Source organism: Castor canadensis, chromosome 7 (assembly GCF_047511655.1).
Source record: "Castor canadensis chromosome 7, mCasCan1.hap1v2, whole genome shotgun sequence".
NCBI lineage: Eukaryota > Metazoa > Chordata > Mammalia > Rodentia > Castoridae > Castor > Castor canadensis.
In genome coordinates, this window is record NC_133392.1 from 98,333,504 (window position 1) to 98,355,529 (window position 22,026).

At 36.7% G+C, this 22,026-nt stretch overlaps 1 protein-coding gene across 4 annotated transcripts in view; it reads left to right on the forward strand.

Moving 5' to 3' along the window:
- Positions 1 to 22,026, forward strand: part of Pigk (phosphatidylinositol glycan anchor biosynthesis class K) — a 100,691-nt gene that overhangs the window by 61,773 nt on the left and 16,892 nt on the right. For all 4 annotated transcript variants that reach the window (XM_074079731.1, XM_074079732.1, XM_074079733.1 and 1 more), the window contains one exon: positions 11,757 to 11,841. In XM_074079731.1, coding sequence (XP_073935832.1) covers positions 11,757 to 11,841 — 85 coding nt within the window. The remainder of the gene's footprint in view (positions 1 to 11,756; positions 11,842 to 22,026) is intronic.

The following is a 22,026-nucleotide window of genomic DNA, read 5'->3' on the forward strand; positions in this document are numbered from 1 at the left end:
GAGCGAAGCATTGGTCTCTTTAGCTGCTTCCTGCTGGCAGGGGCATTGTATGGGGCAAGATCCTCAGGCTCCTGTGTCTTGGTGGGGGGGCCCTCAGAGCAGTCCCCTGGACAGTTTTGGAGAGGTTGATATCCCTGGAGGTACAACTGGTTAAACTTTTGATTAGCAATAACAGACATGTAATATGATACAAGGCAGGAAGCTTAAGAATTGGACAGCAAGAAGAAACAGGCATTAGGATGGGCATTGGCCAGGAGAACCACTGTGAAAACTTGTCCCCTAGACAATTTCAAGAGTCCTCCAATTCCCTTCTCCATTTTCTAATTGTTTCTTGAGAGCAGAGTCTGTTGGAGGCAAGTTTTCTAAGAGAAATGGGTGGCCATACATTATCTAAGACCCAAACAGGAGTATTAGGAGGAGCATAAAAAGGTGTCTGCTCAGGGACTGCATACCTAGGGATCTAAATTCTGCAAAATCCTATAACTGCCAGGAAAACTGTAAGCTGTCTTATGGTATGGGGGTTGGGAAACGGAAGATTGGGTTGATGCATTTCAGGGAATGAGTCTGTCCCTTTAAGGCCACACCTAGGTAGGTGACCTGTGGGAGGCAGGGGCTGTCAGGATTTAAATGTAACACTCTTGGATAAAAGAGAGCTTTAGCTCATTATTTTATATACATTGACACTTTTAACTTTTAAAATGTTTGTACCATATTTAGATAAAGTATAATATAACACTGTTACAAGGTGGTCATTTAAGACACATAAGCAAATATGTAAATGAACTCTGATTTAGTAGTACTTAAAGCTTGACAAGATCAGCAGAAAACACAAATAATTTCTTTGATAAAATCTTTCTCTGTAATGGTTTTTTGTAGATGTTACTCAGAGCAGAACAATATTAAGATAACCTTGTTATTTTATAGACATAGAGGATTTGATTTTAGTTTGACATGACCCTAAAAATCTTGTAGGCAACTCTTAGATTATATTCAACTTTAACTTTATCACACACCGAAGCTTTTATTATACACTTTCCAAACTTACTCAGACCTTCATACAACATACTAAACCCTTTGATCGTTTGTCCTTATCCTTCCTATTTGAAACAATCTTTAGGACAAACCCTTCTTTACAAAATCCCTTCTCATCCAAAACCCATTATTTTTTCCTTTAACTTCTCAAAAAATACATTTATTACCTATTTATATCCTTTCCAGTTGTTTACTTTGTAACTTGTATTTAAAATTAACTTTTATAAGAATTTTAAATTTATTATAGGGGATGGAGCAACTAATTAGTAGCCCTTGTTGTTTTAAGGAATTTATGATAGGCACAAGGCCTCATCATCCCTCAGGCTTGAGGGGATTTTGTTTTAGGTGTGGAAACTGTGAGGGATTTTTGAGTTTTAATTGAATAGGGAGGGCCATCCTTGCTCACCCTACACTCATCTCATTAGTCCACACTGTGGAATCTCTTTGTTCATGAAGGAGAGGGCAGCAGAGATAGCTGCCTGGGGGGAGGAGAATTTGAGCCTTTAATTGAGATAGTAAATCCCATCCCAGCAGGGACACTGGTACTATGGGGAAAAAGTACAGAAGAGGAGGTCTCCCCAAGAGCAGGCCAGAGGCCAGGTAAACTAGCGCTCTAGGGGCTGGCCAGATTTGCCCCAAACGATAACTTTGTCATTGGACCAGGGACCAGGAGAAAAAGGTAAAACAGAGAAATGGGCTCCACTGTCTAGGAGGAAAATGGCCTTTTGTTCTTCTGCCATTATGGCTCCTCAACATTGATGCCAAGAAGTGGAGTGTGGCCAGGAGGCTTGGACCCATCAATCCATAGGAAGGTGGCACCTCGCCTTCCATCTGGTGATGGGGGCACTTAGACCTCCAGTGGTTACCCTTGCAGAGGGCAGGGTTCCGGTTGGGGGCGGGGCTGTCTTCCAGGCTGTCCCCACTTAAGCATTCTCTGCAGAAGTGCCCCTCCTGTCCACCATGGTAGCAAGTTCAGGATACAGGCCCCAGTCGGGTGGGGCCCTCTCTGAGAGCAGCAATGAGGCCATGGTGTCTCTTATCTTTTTCTCTCCTGTTAGGAAGGTCCCGGACATACAGACATAGCCATAAATACAGACATGGCTAGCTGTATTACTTGGCTCAGTGACTTTTTCCCTTCAGCCACAGTCTGAGTTTTTTACGAATATCTGGGGCTGACTGTTAGAAATTTATCTTTGATGAGAACCTCTCTCACCTGTGACTCTGAGTCACAGGTATGCATTCTGATAGCGTCCTTAAGATGCTATAGAAAGGTAAGAGGATTTTTTCTTTTTTTTTTTTAAGTTGTTGCTGTAAAGTAAGGTTGTTATTTTACATTGACACCTGGCACTCTGGAGAGCAAGTCTCTGAACTGTTCTGGGCCTCAGTTTCCTCACTTGAAGAATGAGGGATCTGGTCTAGGTTAAACTATGTTTTTCCACTATAAGATGGCTGAAGTGACATTAATACCAGTTATCTTCTTTACCATTTTTTATTTTTTTTTTAGTAATCCTGGGGAATTGAACCCAGGGCTTTGCACATGCTGGGCAGACATTCTCCCATTGAGCTACTTCCTCAGCCCCAAATATTATTATTTAAAATTTTTACTTTGGCTGTACTGGGCTTGAACTTTATGCTTGTGAAGCAGCACTCTACTGCTTGAGCCACATAATCATTTCCTCCAACCTGAGTGGCCTGGGCCCAAACACATTGCTTTTCTAATGAGATAAGAGTCTGGTCTAGTAGAAGCATAATATCCTTTCATGTCAGTTGAAAGGTTTGGATCACAGAGATAAAGACTTGAATGTATTTGTATGGGCATCAGTACAGCTGTTTAGATGTTTTAAAATTTCCCTTAGATCTGATAACTGGAAGGGGACATATGACTTGCCCTCTTCCTACCATTGCCTGTTGAAGAGGGAAGCACTCATTAAGAGGTTCTGAGTATTGGAGTGTCTTAGAAGGTAGAAATTTGTATAGAGGACCTCAGTTTACTTTTTTACTTTTATAGAAAAGGTCTAATTGGAGTATGGTATTGTAATTTAAGGAGCCCTGTGAAGGCCACTTCTCTTGGTCACCCAAGGTATACTGAGGCCAAGGCCTCAGTTCGAAGCTTCCAACATCTACTGGCCAGAAGACTGGAAGATGCAGGTCCCATCTAGAAAGAACAAAACGTTAGGATCCTGTCTTTTAGCTAACAGCAGGCAGCCTCTTTAATTAAGCCTACCTTTTTAACAAAGAAATCATTTGTAAAGTTAGAGAAGGGCATTCAGAGGGCATTTCAGGCCAATAAGAGTACCATATGGGACAACTAGTGTTAATATTTGGAGGGAAAAATTTATTCTGAGGCCAAAGGTATAGAAAATTCCAAATGAGAAGTTTAGAGAACACAGTAATGTCCATTTTGTTATTTCTGGAACTATAACCTTGAGCTAATAATTGGCTTACAAGGGCTGGGTCTGATGCCCTGAGGTGTGAGGTGGGGCTAGGAGCAGGACTTGTGCAAGGTGTCACTCCCTCCACACACACCTGGGACAAATGACCCTGACTGCCTAGGCCTGATCCTGTGGCCTGTCACCCTTCCCCCCTTCCTGTGTACTCTGTGTGCGTTTATTCCAGGGGAAGTGGCTGCGGGCCACAGCCATCGCCATGTGTGGCTGGCGGCCCAGAATGTACTGGGTCCTCTCTATGGATTTTCTTAGCTATGGCAGGTGTTTTTGCTGTGTCCAGAAGCCGGCATCCTGTGCACAGGTGCGCCTGTTTGCTTTCCCTCTTCCCCTTGTAGGGGCAGAGTTAGAGCGTAAGCGTGGCAGCTGCAGGTTTTTGTAAGCGCTTTTGTAAAGCAGCTGACTTAAAGTTACTTTAGACTGAGAGGCCTGGCAAACCAGTTGGAATAACTTAAGTCATAAGGTACCATGCTACAAGTTTTCATGGGAGGCAGAGCCCAGTGAGGGGAAGGCAGACAGAGACAAGGGACAGTGGTGAGACAATGGAGGAGGCAGAAAAGGTGAGCTGACATCTTAGGTAAGGGAGGGGAAGGCAGAGCCTGAGGGATGATACACGCTTAAGGGATTAGCCATTACCTGTGTCTCTAGGTTGCTCCCATTGATTGGTACTGGCAGGCTTTCAGCAAAACGAAACTTCCACTCTTCAGTCGCCGAATAAATCTGGGGCTTGGTTTCAGCCCACAGGAAGGGAGCATGAGCTCTCCAGAGCTGGAACTGCCTTGAGACCAGAATTGGCAAGGAGTGGCTTGCTTAACTCCATGACAGGGAAAGTTTTTCAGGAAAATAGGAGGAGATAGATATGGTAAGCAGTGCAAGAAGTCTGTTTACATGGAGAAGGAGGAGGTTTTGGAGAGGAATTGGGTGATTTAGAAACTGGTTTACAGGCTAATAGAATCTGTGCAGGGGAATAGAAAGTACAGAGGGAGGGTTTGATGCAGAGATAGGGAAAGGATTGGATGTAGGAAAGTTCCTTCCATTTACCAGCACTCTCACAGAGATTGCATAGATCCCTTAAAATATTGGGATTGAAAGTGCCATTAAGTGGCCATTTGGAGGCATTGTCCAATGGATATTGGGGCCAGGCCTGATTACAGAGAAAAGTGAGCTTTCATGGCTTAAGATCAGGCGTTAGGCAGAGGGGCCCAAGGTTGGACAGGAGACATCCCAATGGGGAGTCTGAAGGAATTTGGAAGGTCCAATTCCCATGGTGAAGGCCTGACCTGAGGAGAGATATGGCAGGCGTCCCTGAAATATCAGGTCCTCAGGAGAGAGAAAGAGAAATGTGGAAAACAACCCCCAGAGGAAACGCCTTCACCACAGGGGGCCCACAGTCCCAAGTGGGGAAGCCAGTTCCCAGGACGAGAGCGAGCTGTGACCTAGCACTAGGGTTTTCGAGGAAATGAGAGAGAGACCACAGCTCAGCGTGCGAGGAGGACTCACCGAGGGAGAGAGGACTGTAAGGGAAGATTGGCCGGTGGTGGATGGCGGTTGGAGGCACGCTGGGGAGGAGGAACTTCCCTGTGAGCTAATGAGAGAGTGGCGCTTTCTAGGATTGGGGGTCCTGGTAAAGCAGCTCAGACCCCGGAGGAAAGCCTGGAGAGCAAGGTCAGTGCCGGGAACTCAACCCGGTCCTGGGTCTTGGCACCAAATGTTAGGAAAAATGCCGCTCTCAAAGAAAGCACACGAGAAACGTCTCATGTCCATAGAGCAAAGTTTAATGGCAGGCCCAAACTGCCAGGCTGGCTGGGGAAAAGATGGCGCAGCCTCGAGTCTGGGCGAGCAGTGGCTTTTATAGAAGGGGGAGGGTAAGGAAGTTAGTACAGGTGCAGTAGTCTCTGGTAGGGGTGGGGCTGTCTTAGAGCACCGGAATTTGTTTAAGGGTGGGGCTGCCATTTTGGCTGATTCACAAAATGGCGACATTATTGTTCTATCAAGTATAATTTTCACTTGTTCATAGAATGCTGTTCTTTTGACTTAGTTTTTTTTTTTTTTAACTATTTAAAAGTATAAAAGCCATTCTTATCTCATGAAACATACAGAAATGAGTGGCCTCATATGGTTGAATGAAAGAACTAGTGGCCGAATTATATGTAGTATAATTTAGTAATGAAACAATTTATGGATGTTGAATGTATTTTTTCTGTGTTACAGATATGTATGTAAAAGCAAAATAAAATGGCTAGACAGTGCACTTATAATTCCCGATAGATTTAATAGCATAAATTGTAGTATAAAGTACTCAATAATTTTGATCATGTCCCCTGATGCCTTTCTCCTGCTCCCATGATTACTGTATTAGAATTGCTTATGATGCTACAAAGATAGTTACTGACAAGTACAAGTTAGTGGGTTGTGTGAACTTTTGGATAAGCCTGCCTTCAACTTGTAGCAGACATGAAGTTATTTATATAGTCTCTCAAATGAAAACTAGAGCTTGGTTTTCTGAAATTTTATCAGACCAGTTTTATTGAGTGACTTGGGAGATACTCTTTGAACTATATTGCAAGCTGACAGTAAATAAAATGCATTTCAACAGTTGGGCCATAAATTAGTATAATTTTAATTCTACTGAGATTTAATTATCTGATTTCTAACTCATATTAGGTCTCCTTCCCCTGGCCTCCCATCATCCTTGTGCTCTTGTAGTAGGTTATAACCAAGCTCATATTTTCATATCTTCACTCATAAGCTTTTAGTTTGCTAATTAGAACAGTGGTGATGTAGGGAGTTTGGGAGGGGGAATCTCATTTCAAGGAAGATTATTTTATCATGCTATGTGACCTGTCTTCACAAGAATAATCTTCAGTGAATCTTGGGACCTTTCTGGAGTTGTAATAACATTTGGTGTTTGTTCCAATTAACCAATAAACTAGTGTTCTTTTCTGTCAGGGCATTTTTAAATTTTCAGGGATGTCATAGAGTCCCAGATTTGTCAATTGTATCTTGCACAACATTTCTTGTTAACTGTATGACTACTTGAACATGTTGAAAAAAATGTAACGTAGGAGTGGAAATTTGTCTATGCCTTTTTAAAAGATTGTAATAATTTAGCTTCTGTATTACATACTTTTAGCTTTAAGTAGTTCTTTTGTGCTATTGTGTTCAAGATGTTATACTAAATGTTGGGTTAGATTTTTGGTATGTTTAGGGAATTTCTTCCTAATATTTTTGGATTGTGGTACAAAGTGTGTGGTGAATTATTTATGGATCTTCTTTATTTGTAGCTGTATCTGGCATAGCACAATATCTCTTCTTTCCTGTTCTTTTCGTTGGGTTTATTTTCAGTGTTTGGAAAGATGCTTTGGCCTTCAGTCTGTGTAAGTTATATCATTTTATACATGAGTAATCTGATTTTAATATGTCATTACAGAATAAGAACTACTCTTTCTAAGTTAGAGATAACCTCATTCGTAGGCACAATAAAGTCATTTTGCAGTGTTATTTCAGCAGTGCTTGGACAGCACAGAGGAGAAAGATTTTTGAGGGAATAGTGTGTCTATGAAAGAGTAAAAGAGGACACAAAAGAGAAAGGGAATTGTAGAGAGTAATTTTATAGGCTTCATAATTTGCCAGCTGTGTTTTATTTATTATGCAGTGGATTTGGACAATGTTTTAATTATTTTTTCATTTGAGATGGTAGCCCTGGATTCAAAATCCTTTCATTGAATAAATAAGTTCCATTTGTTGTTTTCTGCAAAAATGGTTTTTAAAAATAGTAAAGTATAGTAAGGATTACACAGCTTTTTCTATGCAGAAATTACTCACAAAACTATTTAAATAAATCTTAGTGACAATCTTGGGAAGAGGTAATGGAAACAGGATATTCTTTGAGGGGAGGTAGGAGTGTCCCTGAGTGTCCTCAGAATGTCTTAGATAACTTTAAGAAAACTTCACTGGTTTGTAATAGAAAAATTCAAGGTCTTCTTGGGAATGTAAATTGACATTAACATTTGTAGTTCTCTCTGTCTGAAGCATTCATCAGAAAGTATAGGTGACCTTAAGTGACAGTCTTGGAAAAGCTCTAACTCTGGGAGAATGAAAGACATCTTGCTAGGGACAGCATGGTGGCACTTTAGTTGTAAAGGAAAGAAGAAATCAACTGAAGATATTTTTATCTTAAAAATACGAATTCTATTTCACCACTACTACCACTAAAGTGCCCTTTATTTAAAAAGCTACACTGCGCTGTGCCACAGAGAAGGGTGCCTTGAACTGAGAAACTTAATAAACTAACTTACCTTCATTAACAGAAAAAAAAAGCCAACAGAAAAAATTTAAATTGAAACTTCTTAGAAAATTATATATATGTATGTGTATGTACACACATGTGGACATACAAAGAATGAAAGCAAAAATAAAAAGAAAAATCTAAAAGATAAATTACAAAACAGGAATACTGAAAGCCAGTGCTTGAACATAAGTAACCTATATTAAACAATCGTTTTACGAAAGGACACCCCCAGATGGACATTTAAAAACTCAGAATTGTGATAAACAAATAACATGTAGATGTGTGTAACAGGAGTTGATTGAATTCTGGAAAGAAATTGACAAAAAAGACAAAAACCATCTTAGAAGTGAAAACTAAATTACAAAGTACCCAAGGGAAGATAGATATTACCAAAAGTTCAGTAAAAGACATAAAGAACAGAAATGAAAGAGTCAAGAAAATAAGAGATAAAAAGGAACAGAGAGAATATGGTAGGGAAGATCCATTGTATTAAATTCACTGCTTAAACTAGAAAACCAAATGAAAATTAATATGAATAATACTCAATATGATAACTCTTTTCAGAAATAAAATACAGAATTTCCATATTGAAAGGACTTCTGCTCCTGTGTACCTGGGAGAACTGATCAAGGAACAGCCAATTCTTAAGGCATATCCTAATATTAGACCTTAAAATAAAAAGGGAAAGAAGGCCAGATGAGCTTCCAAGTAAAAAAGTAATACCCAAAATTAAAAATACATTAAAATGAAAATTATTTAAATGAAAAGAACATCAAACTTGATAACAACATACAAAACAAAAAAACCCAAAGATTTTCAAATTTAAAAATGAATAATCATTTTCATTGATTGTAAGATATTGAACAAGTAAAAATTCATATGTCCATAGCGATACTCAGGATTACTTGTAAACTGTGCTGTGTTTTTGAAAAAATGTTGCAGTTATGAAGAAAAATTTCAGATATATTCTTGGTTGCTAAGTGCTGAAATATTTAGATGCGACTGTCCTGTATTCACAACTGATTTTCAAATGATGCAACAAAAAATAATAAAAAATAGAAATGTGTTTGGAACTTTCTATAAATTTCTTTATATTTTAAAAAGCTACACAAAATAAATCACTAAATTTCAAATATTTTTGTGTAACTAAAGAAATATCTTTTATATTGACTAAGAAATGTTTTGTGAATATAACATATTCCATCTTCTACATGGTTACTTTAGATTTTCAGAAGAACTGATAAAAGAGTAATTTTTTCATATTTCTTCACACTCTTAGAATTACTACCAATGATCTAATTTTCTTCCATTTTTCAGCAGCTATTTATTGAAACTGCTGGTCCCTTGATAGGAATCAGGACAGTGGCATCAAATGGAGTCTTTACTGTATTCTCTTCACTGTAGACACAGAAAAAAAGAAAAAAAAATATTCCATTTTCACCTAAGAATGTCCTTGATGAGAAAGGAAAAAAAATTTTAGTTTTTAACCCTTTTTAAAAAATATATTCTTGATAAGTGCTTTTTCAGATACCTGATTTATAAAACTTTTCTGTCATTCTGTAGGTTTTCTTTGTTTTGTTTTCTTGTTTTTGTAACACAAAGGTTTTTAAACATGATAATGCCCAATGAATTTTTTTCCTTTTGTTGCTGTGTTTTTTTATACATGGAAATATGGGTAGAGTTTTTAAAATGTACATTGCAAAATGCTTTAAAGCAATTTTTTTGTTGTTTTTTGGTCAGTGCATATTTATTATTTATTTGTGGTAAAATATACTGTATTAGTTTGCTAAGTCTGCCATAACAAAGCAACACAGACTGGGTGACTTAGACAAACGTAATTTTCTCGCAGTGTGGAGACCACAGGTGCTGTAGGAATTTCTTGTAAGGCCTCTGTCCTTGGCTTGTAGATGGACATTTTCCTCTTGTGTCTTCACATGGCTTTTACTCTGTCTCTGTTCCAGTCTTCTGTTACTAGTCATGTTCTACTAGGACTGACCCTAAAGACCTGTTTAACCATACCTACTTCTTTAAAGACCTAGTCTAGGAAGATAGTCACATTCTGAGGTCCTGGAGGACAGGCCTTCAAAGTGTAACTTTTAGAATGTTAGGTAGGGACTAATAAATAACCATTTTAACCATTTTGAAGTAAGCATACAGTTCATTAGCATTACATTTACATTATCTTGCAACCATCACCACCATTCATCTCTAGAACTTTTTTCATCTTGCTACTTGTACCTCTGTTCATGTATTGTGGCTTTCTCCAATTGTACTTTGTTTCTATAAGATATAATGTTTTGAGGCAGTGTTTTTTTCCCAGCTATTAGCAAGAATCTTCAAAGTTCCCCCAAATTAAATTAATTGTCTTTATGCTAAACCTGAAAAATGTGCACAGACTTTTACCTAGGTGTAAGAGGTTCTTAAAGCTCATATACAGAAATTTGTGTTTGTTGGTATATCTGTCTTTTTCTTGAGAAAGGCACCACAGTTATTACCAGAATTTGTCACTGCAACCTAGAAATTTAGGTCAATCTGGTTTCATTCATTTTTCAAAAAACTCAAGGTTTAGGTTTTTTTAATCTGATTTTAAATTGATAAGTTGATGTGTAATTCAGAGAAAAAAGTAAAAGACTGTTTAAATATGGTTAGGGCTTACTGTCTTGAAATCTTGTGTTTATTTGCTATTGCCAAAGAAGTCAATAATTTTTAAAAAGGATTTTACCAAAGTGTTTTCACTTGTGAAGATTTTTAAAAATTCCTATTTCTGGTCATGCTATTTAAAATTTTTAATTTTTTTATTTTTTTTTCCTTTTATTATTTATATGTGCATACAAGGCTTGGGTCATTTCTCCCCCCTGCCCCCACCTCCTCCCTTACCACCCACTCTGCCCCCTCCCTCTCCCCCCACCCCCTCAATACCCAGCAGAAACTATTTTGCCCTTATTTCTAATTTTGTTGTAGAGAGAGTATAAGCAATAATAGGAAGGAACAAGGGATTTTGCTGGTTGAGATAAAGATAGCTATACAGGGCATTGACTCACATTGATTTCCTGTGTGTGTGTGTTACCTTCTAGGTTAATTCTTTTTGATCTAACCTTTTCTCTAGTTCCTGGTCCCCTTTTCCTATTGGCCTCAGTTGTTTTAAGGTATCTGCTTTAGTTTCTCTGCATTAAGGGCAACAAATGCTAACTAGTTTTTTAGGTGTCTTACCTATCCTCACCCCTCCCTTGTGTGCTCTCGCTTTTATCATGTGCTCAAAGTCCAATCCCCTTGTTGTGTTTGCCCTTGATCTAATGTCCACATATGAGGGAGAACATACTATTTTTGGTCTTTTGGGCCAGGCTAACCTCACTCAGAATGATGTTCTCCAATTCCGTCCCTTTACCAGCGAATGATAACATTTCATTCTTCTTCATGGCTGCATAAATTTCCATTGTGTATAGATACCACATTTTCTTAATCCATTCCTCAGTGGTGGGGCATCTTGGCTGTTTCCATAAGTTGGCTATTGTGAATAGTGCTGCAATAAACATGGATGTGTAGGTGCCTCTGGAGTAACCTGTGTCACAGTCTTTTGGGTATATCGCCAAGAGTGGTATTACTGGATCAAATGGTAGATCGATGTCTAGCTTTTTAAGTAGCCTCCAAATTTTTTTCCAGATTGGTTATACTAGTTTACATTCCCACCAACAGTGTAAGAGGGTTCTTTTTTCCCCGCATCCTCGCCAACACCTATTGTTGGTGGTGTTGCTGATGATGGCTATTCTAACAGGGGTGAGGTGGAATCTTAGCGTGGTTTTAATTTGCATTTCCTTTATTGCTAGAGATGAAAAATTTTAATTTTTTTAAAAGATTATTGGAAATGCTTATTATTTTAAAAACTTGCTTTTAATATATACATTTAAATTTTTTACTTTTGGCATAAATATTTATAATACTTAAATTAGTGTTTGCCTTATTGTTGTGTTTTTTAAATTCCTTGTTACCAGCTATAAGGAAGACCAGGTGGATGAAGAACTAATGGAACCTCTGAAATATGCTGAACAACTTCCTGTGGCTCAGATAATACACCAGGTTTGCTTTCCATTTTATTCTTTTGAAGGAAACAAGATTTTTAATCTCTGAAAAGTAATTGCTTTTGTTAGGTTTTTCAAAATCAATGTGCTCTAGCTGAAAGGCATTCCAGGCTGTCTATTCCTATTTAGGCTTCACCTATTGCAGCTAAAAGTCTCATTCAAAGCACAGAATTAAAAGGCTACTTGCTGTGTAACACTAGAATTCTTACTTACATAAAACACAGGGTAATCAAAATTATCTTTTGTGTATTACTTAATAGCAAAACTTAATTTCAGAAAACTTTCATTTTGAACCATTGTGTAGTACCTGCTAGTGACAAGGAGTAAGAGCTAAAAAAATATCATTTGGTATAATTTTTTGGAGTAGCTAAAGAGAGAAAATAATCTTGCCCTACTTTCCCCACCTTACCCCGTTATCCAACTTTATACAGTGCAATTCTAAATGTCATGTGGACAATTTGTTTATGTTTAATCATAGTGACTCTATCATACATCTACATAATGATAATCTTAAAAAACGCAGTGTTGTTAAGTATTTAACTTTAATTTTGACAGCATATAACCTTTGCCTTTCTGGCCAAAATCTAATAATTTTAAATGGTCTGTTGGCTAGAATTATAGCCTTTTGACTTGGATTTTTCAGATCCTTATAGATTATAGAAGACATTAAAATGTACTTAAATGTCATAATTTCTCAGAATTGTTATGAATAGTAATTATTACTTAGTTTTTCCATATGTCTTATTTCCAATCAAAAGAATTTTTGTTTAGCTGATAGGGGTCGATTAGAAGTGTGAGTTTGAGCTTATTGAAAGAAACAGACTTTTAATTTAAAATGTTGGTTATATAGATGTTGTCATTGATATTAAAACTTAGTGTTAAAATGCTGTGAGAAATTACCAAAATTTCAGAATGGTCAGAAATGTGCCCCTTTGGGAAATTCATCTGTGCAATAGTAATTGGGTCCAGTTTATATGTCAGGAATTCCCTAGTGTTGTTAAATGACCTAACAGTCTGCAAATGTCACATTTAAAATTCTGTCTTCATGCCTCTCAGCATAAATGAATTAAATAGCAGAGCAGGCAGCAAGTCAATATGTTCTTAACAGTAAGAGTGAGCAATGAAACAGTTTGTGGTTTGTTCAGAATAGGTAAATAGAATCTGCCCAAAACACTTCACCTAGAATAAAATCTGAGAGCAGAAACAAGAATTAACCTTTAAGATGGTTGACCAGATGAAATGTCAGTAATATTTTTATAACAAGAATGAACCAATAAGCTACCTGGGTTATATAACAGTTGTGTTTTGCAGTTGCACACTGTGTGAATTCAAAGATGAAAAATTTGACCCTGGTGAAAATTTTAAATTGTGTGGGTATTTTTAGCAGTATGAAAGATTTATTAATTTTAACCATGAATTATAAACACTGTAATTAAAATTCTTAGTGCCTGACTTTATAAAATTTCAATCCTTAAGAAATACTGCATGATAGGAATTTACTTTTTAATTGAACAAAACTAACTCCCTTCTCAATTAAGAAGCACTCAGGGAAAGTCACTGTTAATACCAGAGTCTTCATTTATTCTTATTGTTATTTCCCTTTTGTGAAGGTATTATAGAAGAGAGGACTGAGTCTCAGTCATTTGAGTAACTTGATTCTTATGTATGATACACTGCTTTTTTAGAATAAGGAGCTAAAGTTAGGATTCTCACTGCTGCCATTTTGCACCTCCAAACTACTTACCATTTTTTTCTAGTGGTCCTAGCAAGTATGAGTATAGATTTGGGAAACACAAGAGACTGAAGTTATGAAAAATAAAACTAATATGAGAATCTGATAAGATAGCCAGATAACAGCTAAGTAAAATTGTTAGCTTCTTTATATTTCCAATAAATATGCAGAAATGTAAATGGGAAACCTTTTCTTTTTTTTTTTTATTTCTTTTATTCATATGTGCATACAATGTTTGGGTCATTTCTCCCCCCTTCCCCCTGCCCCTCCCTTTCTCCCATCTCCTCCCTCTCCCTCCCTACCCCCTTGCTACCAGGCACAAACTATTTTGCTCTTATCTCTAATTTTGTTGAAGAGAGAGTATAAGCAATAATAAGAAGGACCAAGGGTTTTTGCTAATTGAGATAAGGATAGCTATTCAGGGAGTTTACTCACATTGCTTTCCTGTACATATGTGTTACATTCTAAATTAATTCTTCTTGAACTAATCTTTTCTCTAGTTCCTGGTCCCCTTCTCCTTTTGGCCTCTGTCACTTTAAAGTTTCTGCATTAGTTCCTTTGCATTGAGAACATCAAGTGCTATCTTGTTGTTTTTTGTTTTGTTTTGGGTTTCTTGCCTATCCTCATACCTCCCTCATGTGCTCTTGCCTCATCATGTGATCAAAGTCCAATCCCCTTGTTGTGTTTGCCCTTGATCTAAAGTCCGCATATGAGGGAGAACATACGATTTTTGGTCTTCTGGGCCTGGTTAACCTCACTCAGGATGATGTTCTCCAGTTCCATCCATTTACCTGCAAATGATAAGATCTCATTCTTTTTCATGGCTGAGTAGTATTCCATCATGTTTAAATGCCACATTTTCTTAATCCATTCATCGATAGTGGGGCATCTTGGCTGTTTCCATAACTTGGCTATTGTGAATAGTGCTGCAGTAAACATGGGTATGCAAGTGCCTCTGGAGTAACCTCTGTCTCATTCTTCTGGGTATATCCCCAAGAGTGGTATTGTTGGATCATATGGTAGATCTATGTTTAGATTTTTAAGAAGCCTCCAGATTTTTTTCTAGAGTGGTTGTACTAGTTTGCATTTCCACCAGCAGGGTAAAAGGGTTCCTTTTTCCCCGCATCCTCACCAACACCTGTTGTTGGTGGTGTTTCTAATGATGGCTGTTCTAACATGGGTGAGGTAGAATCTTCCTGTGGTTTTGATTTGCATTTTCTTAATGGCTAGAGATGGTGAGCATTTTTTCATGTGTTTTTTGGTTATTTGAATTTCTTCTTTTGAGAAAGTTCTGTTTAGTTCATTTGCCTATTTCTTTATTGGTTCATTAATTTTGGGGAAGTTTAGTTTTTTGAGTTCCCTATATATTCTGGTTATCAGTCCTTTGTCTGATGTGTAGCTGGCAGATATTTTTTCCCACTCTGTGGGTGGTCTCTTCAGTTTAGAGACCGTTTCTTTTGTTGAGCAGAAGCTTTTTAGTTTTAGGAAGTCCCATTTGTTTGTGCTATCTCTTAGTTGCTGAGCTGCTGGGGTTCCATTGAGAAAGTCCTTGCCTGTACCTATTAGTTCCAAAGTATTTCCTACTCTTTCCTGTACCAACTTTAGAGTTTGGGGTCTCATATTAAGGTCCTTGATCCACTTTGAGTTAATACTGATAAACATGTATAGGGTGATAAACATGGATATAGTTTCAGTTTTTTGCAGACTGCTAACCAGTTTATGGGAAACCTTTTCTGTCACAACAATGAAAAGAACTGTATAATAATTATAATTAAATTTAACACATAAACCATAGGACTTACAATAGGAATCATGGAAACGTATCATGTTTCCAGAACAAAAGGCATCCTGAATACTTGATGGTAGAGAAGAAGAAACAATATCATAAAAGTTTAAATTCACTCAAATTAGCAATTTTAATTCTAATGGAAACAAGTTTTGTTTTTTTAAACACTGGGGAAAAAATGACAGTGTGATTTATGTGGAAGAATAAATGTTTAAGAATAACGAAATAATGCTGTAAAACGAGGATTTACTGTACTAGATATCGGAATATTATCTGAAAGCCAATATAGTCAGTTAAACATGGTTTAGATAAAAAAAATAGACAAATGGGTCAAAAGAGCACAAAGGAGGAGTTGTTTGAAATTTTATTGATTAAAATTCACAGAAGCAAAGACAAAAACCACTTGATCATCTCAATAGATGCAGAAAAAGCCTTTGATAAGATCCAACACCATTTCATGATAAAAGCTCTAAGAAAACTAGGAATAGAAGGAAAGTACCTCAACATTATAAATGCTATATAAGACAAACCTACAGCCAGCATTATACTTAATGGAGAAAAACTGAAACCATTCCCTCTAAAATCAGGAACCAGACAAGGATGCCCACTATCTTCACTCCTATTGAACATAGTACTGGAATTCCTAGCGAGAGCTATTAGGCAAGAAGAAGGAATAAAAGGAATACAAATAGGTAAAGAAACTGTCAAAATATCCCTATTTGCAGACGACATGATCCTATACCTTAAAGACCCAAAAAACTCTACTCAGAAGCTTCTAGACATCAATAGCTACAGCAAGGTAGCAGGATATAAAGTCAACATAGACAAAATCATTAGCATTTCTATATACTAACAGTGAGCAAACGGAAAAAGAATGTATGAAAACAATTCCATTTACAATAGCCTCAAAAAAAATCAAATACCTAGGTGTAAACCTAACAAAAGATGTGAATGACCTCTCCAAGGAAAACTATACACTTCTGAAGAAAGAGATTGAGGAAGACTATAGAAAGTGGAGAGATCTCCCATGCTCATGGATTGGTAGAATCAACATAGTAAAAATGTCGATACTCCCAAAAGTAATCTACATGTTTAATGCAATTCCCATCAAAATTCCAATGACATTCATTAAAGAGATTGAGAAATCTACTATGAAATTTATATGGAAACACAAGAGGCCACGAATAGCCAAGGCAATACTCAGTCAAAAGAACAATGCAGGAGGTATCACAATACCTGACTTGAAGCTATATTACAAAGCAATAACGATAAAGACAGCATGGTACTGGCACAAAAACAGACATGAAGACCAGTGGAACAGAATAGAGGACCCAGATATGAAGCCACGCAACTATAACCAACTTGTCTTTGACAAAGGAGCTAAAAATATACAATGGAGAAAACACAGCCTCTTCAACAAAAACTGGTTAGCAGTCTGCAAAAAACTGAAACTAGATCCATGTATATCACCCTATACCAAGATTAACTCAAAATGGATCAAGGATCTTAATATCAGACCACAAACTCTAAAGTTGATACAGGAAAGAGTAGGAACTACTCTGGAGTTAGTAGGTACAGGTAAGAACTTTCTCAACGAAACACCAGCAGCACAGCAACTAAGAGATTGCATAGATGACCTCATAAAACTAAAAAGCTTCTGTCCATCAAAAGAAATGGTCTCTAAACTGAAGAGAACACTCACAGAGTAGGAGAAAATATTTGCCAGCTACACATCAGACAAAGGACTGATAACCAGAATATATAGGGGACTTAAAAAACTAAATTCTCGCAAAACTAATGAACCAATAAAGAAATGGGCAAGTGAACTAAACAGAACTTTCTCAAAAGAAGAAATTCAAATGGCCAAAAAACACATGAAAAAATGCTCACCATCTCTAGCAATAAAGGAAATGTAAATTAAAACCACACTAAGATTCCACCTCACCCTGTTAGAATAGCCATCATTAGCAACACCACCAACAACAGGTGCTGGCGAGGATGCGGGGGAAAAAGGAACCCTCTTACACTGTTGGTGGGAATGTAAACTAGTATAACCAATCTGGAAAAAAATTTGGAGGCTACTTAAAAATCTAAACATTGACCTACCATTTGATCCAGTAATACCACTCTTGGGGATATACCCAAAAGACTGTGACACAGGTTACTCCAGAGGCACCTGCACACCCATGTTTATTGCGGCACTATTCACAATAGCCAACTTATGGAAACAGCCAAGATGCCCCACCACTGAGGAATGGATTAAGAAAATGTGGTATCTATACACAATGGAAATTTATGTGGCCATGAAGAAGAACAAAATGTTATCATTTGCTGGTAAATGGATGGAATTGGAGAACATCATTCTGAGTGAGGTTAGCCTGGCCCAAAAGACCAAAAATCGTATGTTCTTCCTCATATGTGGACATTAGATCAATGGCAAACACAACAATGGGATTGGACTTTGAGCACATGATAAAAGCGAGAGCACACAAGGGAGGTGTGAGGATAGGTAAGACACCTAAAAAATTAGCTAGCATTTGTTGCTCTTAACGCAGAGAAACTAAAGCAGATACCTTAAAAGCAACTGAGGCCAACAGGAGAAGGGGACCAGGAACTAGAGAAAAGGTTAGATCAAAAAGAATTAACCTAGAAGGTAACACACAGGCACAGGAAATTAATTTGAGTCAAGTCCCTGTTTGGCTATCCTTATCTCAACCAGCAAAAACACTTGTTCCTTCCTATTATTGCTTATATTCTCTCTTCAACAAAATTAGAAATAAGGGCAAAATAGTTTCTGCTGGGTATTGAGGGGGGAGGGGGGAGAGAGGGGGTGGAGTGGGTGGTAAGGGAGGGGGTGGGGGCAGGGGGGAGAAATGACCCAAGTCTTGTATGCACATATGAATAATAAAACAATAAAAAATAAGAAATATGTTTTACATGCTTAATGATCCTTGATGTGAATGTGCATGTTAAACAGAAGTAAGTTTCATGATACACTTATCCTCATTACATAAGATACACATTGATATTTTCTTTCTCTGTTGTATTTTATATTTTTAAAATGCTAATTAAACCTCCTAAGTTGATTTTACAAGCAAACTCCAGTGTCTTTTGACCTATGACTCTAAAGACACTGGAAAATCTGAGAAAAGACATTAGAATAGAGAATCTGAAAAAAATTATTATAGTGATTATTTAATATATAATTAAGATGGTATCATAGTAGGAATGTAGTTAAACCTCTATTTTATACTTTGCACAAATAAAATTTGTATATTAAAGACTTAATGTAAGGGCTGTGGATGAAGCTCAATGGTTGAGTATTTGCCTAGTATGTACGAGGTTCTCGGTTTGGTCCCCAGTACTGCAAAAACAAACAAACCTCCTCCCAGAAAACCCAAACTTAAAGTAAATAAATAAAAATCTTGGAATGATGTTCATGACTGCATGAACATCCTGAAAGTAGGGAAGAACTTTTTAATGTACATAAAAGCCTAGAAGATATCTTCAGTGCCATAAAAATGGAACATTTTGAATGGTTTAGGAACCACCCAGTTAAACAAATGTTAGAATTTGTCTTGACAAATGTGTTTACAAAGAAGATAATGTAAATTGATTAATATACAAAGAACTACTGGAAGTTTATAAAAGGCAAAAAGCCAGCACAGTAGGAAAAAAAAAAGACGAAGGACATGAAAAACAGTTTAAAAAAAGAACAAATCAAATTGGTCCATGTATAAAAAGAGCTTCAAACCAAGTAAAGAAGTGCACATTACAGATGCAGTGAAATTATTTAATCCCTACCATACTGGCAGATTCATATTTTGGAACTCTGGTAGTTCCTCAAAAGGTTAAACACAGAGATATCCTATGACCCAGTGATTCCAAAATAGGTATATACCCAAGATACAAAAACATACATCCATACAAAGCAAATGTTCAGTGCAGCATTATTTCTAATATCTGAAAGGTGGAGGCAATCTAGATGTTCATAAGCTGGTGAGTAGGTAAATAAAATATCGTATATACATACAGCAGAATATTTATCAGTAATAAAAGGGAATGAAGTACAGTTACTACATCATGGATAAATTTTATAACTTACAAGCATTATGGTAACTGAAAGAAGCCAGTCACCAAAACCCCCACATATTGTATGGTTACATTCATGTGAGATGTCCAGAATAGCCAAATCCATAGCAACAGAAAGTAGATTACTTATTGGCTGGCCAGGTTTGGGATGAGATGGGGGAATGGATACTTAACTGCTGATAGCATAGGGTTTCTTTTTTTGGAGTGATGAAAATGTCCCAAAGTTAATGGTGATCATTGTATATCTTTCATATTACTCTAAAGCCACTGAATTTTAAAAGATAAATGTTATAATACATCATTATATGTCAATATAGGTATTTTAAAAATTAAAATCACCTATTTCTGGCAGAGATGCTAGGAAAAAGGTGCTAAATGTGCACTGTTGGTAGATGTATGAGCTTTTCTTACCTTTCTAGAAGGCCACCTAGAAACATCTCTTCTCATTTGTTATAAACCATACTCTTCAACACATGGTTCGACTCAAGAGATTCTAGGCCATTCTTCTAGTATGTAAATGAAAGTGCTAATGTGGAAGAATCTCAGTATAGTGTTATCTATCTATCTATCTAGCAGTCTTACTGTGGCCACAACAAACTGTAAACAGGGAATGCCCCTCAGCATAGGTGATACAGTGCCTGTGATTTTCAGAAGCCCAAATCAGTAGAATAAATGTTTTTCTTTCTCTTTTTATAATTGGATTTATTTTCTTATCAGCTAACCCTCTTTCCCTTCCTCCTGTTTCTGCTTAAAGGGAGAAAATGTAATCTAGTCACTTCTAGATAAAGTCACTCACATTCAGAGTTTTCTCCCTTGCACTTCTGCTCTTTGCTAGGGTGTTGGAATCACAGCTCAGATAGTAGGCATAGTTGATATGGCTTCATGGCACTAAGAAATTCAAAATATTCTTCCACTGAGCTATACTGTTATTGTATGGTTTTGGATCAACATTTATCCAGTCTCTAACCGCTAAGGTGATGTGCACAGCACATCTGTTAATACTTACCATTTCTCTATAATGGTTGCATAGCTCTGGTAAAGTCAGAGGAAGAAAACAGAGTAGTAGGTAATGGGAGCAAACAGCTCCTTGTTTGCGGTTATTTGTTCGTTTCTCTTTCCTCCTCTCTTCTCTCGTTTGTCTCACTTTTCTTTCTTCTTTCCCCTGATATTTCCTTCTGTTTCATTCTTATAAACCAACATGATATAAACCTTTCCAAATATTGATGAATTTTATTACTATTTTTGTTGAGAATTAAATGGAGTGTTTGAAACATAGTAGTAGACACTGAATAAATATGATGATCATTGATCATTGAATTAAACTTCTTTCACACTAAGAAGTAAAGAGAGTTAAACAAAGTCACTAAAGACTTTGTTGACAAACTTCCTTGTCATACTCAGATTCCTTTTACAGGCAAACATTTCTGAGAAGGTATGCAGGTTGTAGCATACATTATGTCAACAGTTTAGACAGTCTATTGGTTCTGTGGCAAAACGAAAATGTACAAATTATAAGAAGCATAAATTGTGATTATTGGTATAAAGGACATTAATGTATCCGAAAGTGCAGCTAATCCTTTTAAGGATTTGTTAAGCTTACTAGTATTTAGAATACCATGAAGAAATAACAGAAAAATACATACAAAGAAGGTAGTTTGACTAACCTTGCATGCTTATGTTGCTACACTTTTTTTTTTTTTCGGTACTGGGGTTTGAACTGAAGGCCTCACACTTGCTAGGCAGGCGCTGTACACCTCGAGCCACTCCATGAGCCTGCTGATACACTTTTTAAAGGTGACTGTTTTCTTGAAATCTGTTTACAAAGAAAGGAGGTACTGAGCCATCATACTGAGACAGAGAGAAAGGTAGATGGTTTTTCCAAATATAAGTAAAGTTTTTATCTTTGTTCACAGAAGTTAATTTGAAGATTAAGCCACTTTAAAAAAAACCTTGATTTTTCAATTAAAATTTTAAATTTGTGAATATACTATGGTATTTTTATGGAATATTGGCATTTTCTTCGTAAAAAACATCACTTGCTGATGGGTTAAATAACATTTTTTGTGCAATTACTAGGCTTCACTTTAATTTTTAATTTCACTTTGATTTGTAAACATAAAAAGTTGATTAGCATGAGATGGAGGTTATTGAATTATAGTAAAATGACAATTAGTTAAAAATAATCAAACACAAAAATCTTTTTTAAAGAGAAATATGTATATATTTAATAATACACTAGTTTCAAATGCAGATTTATGTAAACTTTCTTTGGAGTAAAATATTTTAGAAATGAATTGAGAAATGAAAAAAAAAGGCAGTAATGAATGAATTTAGCTGTTACTGTAACATTTTTTCTTTGGTTTTCTCTAGCAAGGCATGTCTTTTTTATTTTGCATCAAGGATCACTTTTAGTCACCCCTGGCAGATATTAAAATATTAGATATCGAAGGTGGTACTGCTGTAAGAATGTTGGTGATCTTATGAGCAGAATATATATGCTGGGATAGATTACTTAGATGACCCTAGAAATCCTAAAATGTACATAGATTATATAAATTATGGTGACATCACAG